Source organism: Orycteropus afer, unplaced genomic scaffold (assembly GCF_000298275.1).
Source record: "Orycteropus afer afer isolate SDZICR_OR568_19922 unplaced genomic scaffold, OryAfe1.0 scaffold00973, whole genome shotgun sequence".
Lineage (NCBI taxonomy): Eukaryota > Metazoa > Chordata > Mammalia > Tubulidentata > Orycteropodidae > Orycteropus > Orycteropus afer.
The window spans coordinates 290,814-297,319 of NW_006922560.1; the positions used below are offsets into that span (position 1 = coordinate 290,814).

The 6,506-nt window shown below is 37.9% G+C and overlaps 1 protein-coding gene across 1 annotated transcript in view; it reads left to right on the forward strand.

Moving 5' to 3' along the window:
• The window catches only part of LOC122151970 (zinc finger protein 160-like), a 10,852-nt gene extending 8,646 nt beyond the window's left edge, over positions 1–2,206 (forward strand). Inside the window, 2 exon segments of the mRNA XM_042783365.1 lie at positions 395–2,156; positions 2,158–2,206. Coding sequence (XP_042639299.1) covers positions 395–2,156; positions 2,158–2,206 — 1,811 coding nt within the window.
• The last annotated feature ends 4,300 nt before the right edge of the window (positions 2,207–6,506 follow it).

Sequence of the window (6,506 nt, forward strand, 5' to 3'; positions counted from 1 at the left end):
TATATATATATATATATATATATATAAAATATTTGTTTCTCTTCAAACATGAGAAAGCCATATGGCTGCTGCCAGTTGGTGTGTATTCTAGGATAGTGATCCAAAAATTTCCCTTTCAGTGTTAACATAATTTTACATATTATGATTGGTTTGGTCTTAGGATGTTTGAACCCTTACTTTCTGAAAATAATTTCAATTGCATGAAGTCATTCTTTGTTTTTGAGGAATTCTACTCCGTTTGTATTCCTAAACATTTGGAGACAATGGTTGAGAAGTTTCATAAATCTATTCAAAATAAGCATTACTTTTGGTGTAACATTCTTTCTTTCGATATAAAATATTTATTTTCCAAATGTAGTTAATCACAAAACCTATATTTCTTTGTATCTTTTAGATGTTTCTCCTTCATGTGTGATTAAGGCATTATCTGCAAAAGAGAACATTAATAAAGGAGAATTACTGAAAACAATCATGCATGGCCTTGAGGATTTTGACTTCAGGAAAGTCAGGGAAAAGATGCATGAGTTTGAGAGTCAGTGGGGAGATACTGAAAAAAATTACAAAGGTGTGACTACAACCCTTAACAAGAATTTCATTTGTAGAAAAGATCAACATGAAAAAACAGATGTGGGAAACAAGTATAGGAAATGTTTTGAAAATACACTTGGATTGAGGTTTCAGTTAGATCTGGATGAAATACAGAGTTGTCGAACTGAAGAGAAAATGTATGGCTGTAATCAAGAGGAGCAGTCTGTCAATAACGGTTCTTCAGTTTCACCACTTCAAACAGTTTCTGCCAGTGTCAAAACTAACATTTGTAATAAATATAGGGAGGGGTTTATGCATCCTTCATTGCTTACTCAACACCAGAAAGTACACATTAGAGAAAAACCATATAATTGTAATGAATGTGGGAAAGCGTTTAGCCAGAGGTCAACCCTTGTTAACCATCAGCGAATTCATACTGGAGATAAACCATATGAGTGTAATGTATGTGGCAAGGTCTTTACCCAAAATTCAAATATTGCATTTCACCTGAGAACCCATACTGCAGAGAAACCTTACAAATGTAATGAATGTGGTAAGGCTTTTATCCATAATTCAAGCCTTGTGGATCATCAGAGAATTCACACTGGAGAGAAGCCTTTCAAATGTAGTGAGTGTGGTCAAGCTTTTATCAGACGTTCACAACTTTGGGATCACGAGAGACTTCATACTGGGGAGAAACCTTACAAGTGTAATGAATGTGGGAAAGCCTTTAACCGTGGCCCAAACCTCACTACCCACCAGAGAATCCACACTGGTGAGAAACCATATAAATGTCATGTTTGTAGCAAGGTCTTTAATCAAAATTCACACCTTGTGATTCATCAGAGAATTCATACTGGAGAGAAACCTTACAAATGTAATGAATGTGGTAAGGCCTTTATTTATAGATCAAGCTTTGTCAAACATCAAAGAATTCATACTGGAGAGAAACCTTACAGATGTAATGAGTGTGGCAAAGCCTTTACCTGTGGCCAACACCTCACCAGACATCAGAGAGTCCATACTGGAGAGAAACCACACAAATGTAGTGTGTGTGGCAAAGCTTTTATCCAAAAATCTAAACTTGTGCGACATCAGAGAGTTCATACTGGAGAGAAACCTTACAAATGTAATGATTGTGGTAAGGATTTTATCCATAGCTCAAGCCTAGTCCAACATCAGAGGATTCATACTGGAGAGAAACCATACAAATGTAATGAGTGTGGCCAGACATTTTTTACACACTATCAACTTTGGTATCATGAGATAATTCATACTGGAGAGAAACCTTACAAATGTAATGAGTGTGGCAAAGCCTTTAACCTTGGTTCAACTCTCAATACGCACCAGAGGATCCATACCGGAGAGAAACCATATAAATGTAACGTATGTGGCAAGGGCTTTATCCAGAAATCACAACTTGCAAATCATCTGAGAATTCATACTGGAGAGAAACCTTACAAGTGCAATGAATGTGGGCAGACTTTTTTTACAGGCTCTCAACTTTGGTCTCATGAGAGAATTCATACTGGAGAGAAACCTTTCAAATGTAATGCCTGTGGGAAATCATTTAACCGGAGCTTACAACTCACTAGACATCAGAATATACACCTTGGGAAAAAATCACACATGTAATGTGTGCGCCAAGACTTTTCCCCCAGAGATCAAAACTTGGTAATCAGAGAGTTCATGCTGAGTGAATACGTACTAATGTAATGAGAGTATCAGATTGTATGCATCCTTGAGAGAAATTACATGAAACTTATGTGTGTGGCATGGCTTTTGTCCATAGTTCTGGCAATGTGGAGCAACAGAGAACTGATAATGTAGACAAACCTTTCAGTGAGTGTGCTAAGGCTTTTCTCAAATATGCACACTTTTGGGGTCATGATAGAATTCATACTAGAGAAAAGCTTTGTACAAATATAATGAGTGCCAAGGCCTTTAAACAGTCAGTCGTCTGACCTCTAGCTTCACCAAGAATTCATAAAGGAGAAAAACCTCACAAGCGCAATCAATCATTTAACCAGTGTTCACAGTGGAATCTCAGAATTTGTACTAGGAGGAACTAAGTTTCGTGTCCTCAAAGATTAATCAACCTCAGATGTTACATTCTGCAGAGTAATTTCCATTTCTCAATTTGTTAAAACTCATGTGATGATGTGTGTCAAAGGAGGTGGAGAGGTCCATTTATCTTCCATCTTAAATATTTCTATTCAGTTATTTGTGGTTTCCTGAAGAGGGTACTTACTATTCACAACTTCTAACCTGAGGTCTGAAATCTTTTGATATCATGCTTTCACTATTGACCTTTTCACATGTCACAGTGATGCTCTTCAGGAAGGGAGCAATGACTTTTTTTTTTTTTTTTTTTAGTTTTTATTGTGGTAGATATATGGGTAATAAAACGTGCTGTTTCAGCTGTCCTCATACGATTCAGTGACATTAATTGTTCATTAGATGGAATGCATTCATATCCTTATTCCCTGAGAGAACAAGGATACTGGATTAAGATATAAAATGATGGAATTTTATGAGTGGATGGGATTGGGTGGACGAGATAAAGAGTTCTGATTAGCACAATTAATGAATTTAAGAAAACCATCTCTCGAGGGCTACTGAGGATTATAGGAAAGGATTGTTCTACCAGCTGACAAATGCCAGGCCAGGACATTGAGAACCAGATTTTGGTGGGAGCAGTGTTAGGTTACCAAGAACTGCTTCTGTGGTAGAAATAATGGAGAGGAGATGATGATCACCTCCGTTGACATCGATAGCTGTCAAATAGCAAAGATTAATGAAACAGTGTTATTTTTGGAAACTGAAGTAAAACAATTAAGAGTATAATCAAAAGAACCAAAACTTTCCATGTGCAGGATTCACGTTTAACCACTGGCATTGCATTCTGGTACTGTTTTATTCAGAGCATATCATAGGTCTCATGTTTAATAAAATGTAATCTTTTTTTTTCCCCATTACCCTAAATGGATTATGTTCCTTTTACCAACACAGTGATACCTCACCTCAGCAGTGTACTTCATAACAGATGCTAACAATCGGCTCTCATGGTTGAATGGCATATATAACAATTACATTCAGTGATGAAATTATGCAATTTTTAATACAATTCGGGGAATATATACCTAAATTTTGTGCTTGAGTTATTCTGTCCACACTTTGCTTCTGGATATTATGTCAATATAATGACAGTTCCATAGCAGGGCAATTTCACGCTAACTTCCTATAACCTCCCTCACTAGTCTTGGATATTTACTGTTTGGTTATATTTCCACATGCTGTTTTTTGTGCCTAAACAAGACCTATGGCTTGCATTGGTCTTGACTTACATGAGGTGAAAGATATATTGAACATATAAGAAACGTTAGGAGTACAAGGATATCCAGAATAACAAAATTAATATTGTTCTGCTTATAGCATTCTGTTGAAATAATTTGAAAACATAAATATTCATAAGTTTCCCCTTAAGAATAAAGATAGTGTTTTTCTTTTTTTCCCCAATAAATATAGACCTTTACAAACTTCCCTCCCTAATTATTTTTTGTTAATTTCCCCTTGTGGCCGATGTGGAATAACAAGATGAACTTTTAGATTCCTTCAGCTGCCGTAACAATACCACACACTGGCTTAAAACAGCAGAACCTGGAAGTTAAAAGTTTGAAATCGTGATGTGTTGGCTGGGTTGGTTTCTTCCAGGGCCCTCTGAGGGAGAGAGTATTCAATGCCTTTTCTTCTAAGCTTCTAGTTTTGGTCACTGACGTTCCTTGGTGTTTAGCTGCACCATCCCAAACTCATCCTTCATCTTCATGTAGTGGTCTCATTCACACATAGTGTGTCTCTTCTAAGAACACAGGTAAAAAAAGATTTTGGCTCCCCCTCATTAATCTATCAATGAATTACATCTGTGATGACCCTCTTTCCAAGTAAGGTCACACAGGTGCTGTGGGTTACAAATTGAATGTATTTTTTGGGGTCACACAATTCAACCTCTGACAGACCCATGACCATCATTTGGTTTGGCTGTTAAGATTGATAATGCCACACACCAGAGGGGTATTGTTCTGGTTCCCTAGTGCCACTCTGACAAGAAATATACCACAAATGGGACAGCCTTAACAAACAGGAGTTTATTCTTAACAATTTGGAGGCTTTAAGTGCAAGTTCAAAGTCCCAGGCTCTAGGGGCTGGGTGAAAGCCCCTCAACCTTGGGGTCCAGCTCTGCCTCCTGCTCCTGGCCCACTGGAACTAGAGGTGTTTCTTCACTCAGACAGCTGCTGGCTGCTGAGGCTGAGAAGCCCAAGGTTGACAAGTAAAAAGGCACAGACCCTATGATACCAAATGACACAGCAGGCCATTAATTTAGGTCCATTGTAAGTCCCAAGGTTGGCAGAGCATGGCAGGCTGCTGAGCAATGACACGGCTACATGCAGGGTCCAAGCATGCCATAGGCTAGAGATCATTCTTGAGGCTTCTTATATACAGGAAGCAGACCACATCCCAAAGGGAGCTACCTAGCTGCTCGTGGTAGATCCCACCATGGAGCTAGTTGACACACAAACTGAACTACCACAGGTATGAAAATGTTTATTACACAGTAAGAGCAGAGAAGACTTCCCAAGATAGTCCCAAAATGGCTTGAGATTTCTTGGTTGACAGGATAAGGGGTGGTGAGAGGCTACCTGTGCTCAGTTTGAACTTTTTGCCAGAGCCAAGGGAGAGACCACTTGGGGATTTAAAAAAAATCAAAGTGCCTTGATGTAGGTGGAAGGAAAGAAGTGAGCTTTAAAAGCTGTCAGTAGTCAAACACAAGAAATGGAGTCAGACTCGGTACAACACTGCATTCATTAGTTGTGAAGCTTGAGGCTTCTTGCTAGAGAAAGACTACAATTTTCTTCATGCTAATAACATATGCCCTTTTCTACTGTACACACAAGTATCTTTGCACAATATGGTTGTTGCAAGTGCTTGGCGAGTATGTTTAGATAAATTGCCTAGGATACTTATGTTGTTGTCATGTGCCATCAAGTCAGACCTGACTCACAGAGACCCCTCCTTGGGTTTCCGAGGCAGTATCACTATGGAAGTAGATTGCTCAACCTTCCTTCTGAGGAGTGGCTGTGGGTTTGAACTGCCAGCCTTCTGGTTAGCAGTCAAGTGCCTTAGGCACTACACTACCAGAGCTCCTAGGATACTTACAGTTTCACAAAAATTAATATATGGAAGTGTTTATCAGACAAAATATCTCAACAGCTTCACTAGGAGGTGCAATTTCACAGACTATAGAAATGTCAGTTTGAGATAGAGTGATATGTTACATGATTCTTTTAACTAGTTAATTTAAAATATATTTATCCTCACCATTATTTTTTCTTCCACACATTTTAATCCAATTTATATGTTTAATTTACATTTCTGCCCTGTGTTACTCCAGCAAAAAATATAGAGGATACATAAAGGCTTGTTTTGAGTCTTGTGACATTAAAATCTACATAAGACAATCACAGGTACAAAGCAGGTCTATAAATATGAAGAAAGTCCCATTAAGCCTTTAGTAAAATGAAACATCAGGAGTGGTAAGCTGCAATTATGTGATGTGGAGGAAGGAGACCTTTAACTCTCATACTGGGGTTTTGGAAACAAAATAATATTTTATGTTAACGTCTCTCCAATTCCTCCTTTTCTTGCCATTGTTACCATGATCTTTTCCCTTCATCAGTGCAATGAATACTGGATACTGTGTCTTGTTATCAGTGCAGTGGATACTATACCTCCAGGTCCTTTAGGTCTGAATAATTATCAGGTTTTTTTTTTTAATTTGCTTTTTATTTTGGTAGATACATGCTTAACAAAATTTGCCACTTCAACCAGTACAATTTACTGACATATTTATTCATCATGTTGTTCAACCATCAATCTTAACCTGCTCCCAAATATTTCCTTCACTGTTAATAGAAGGACCA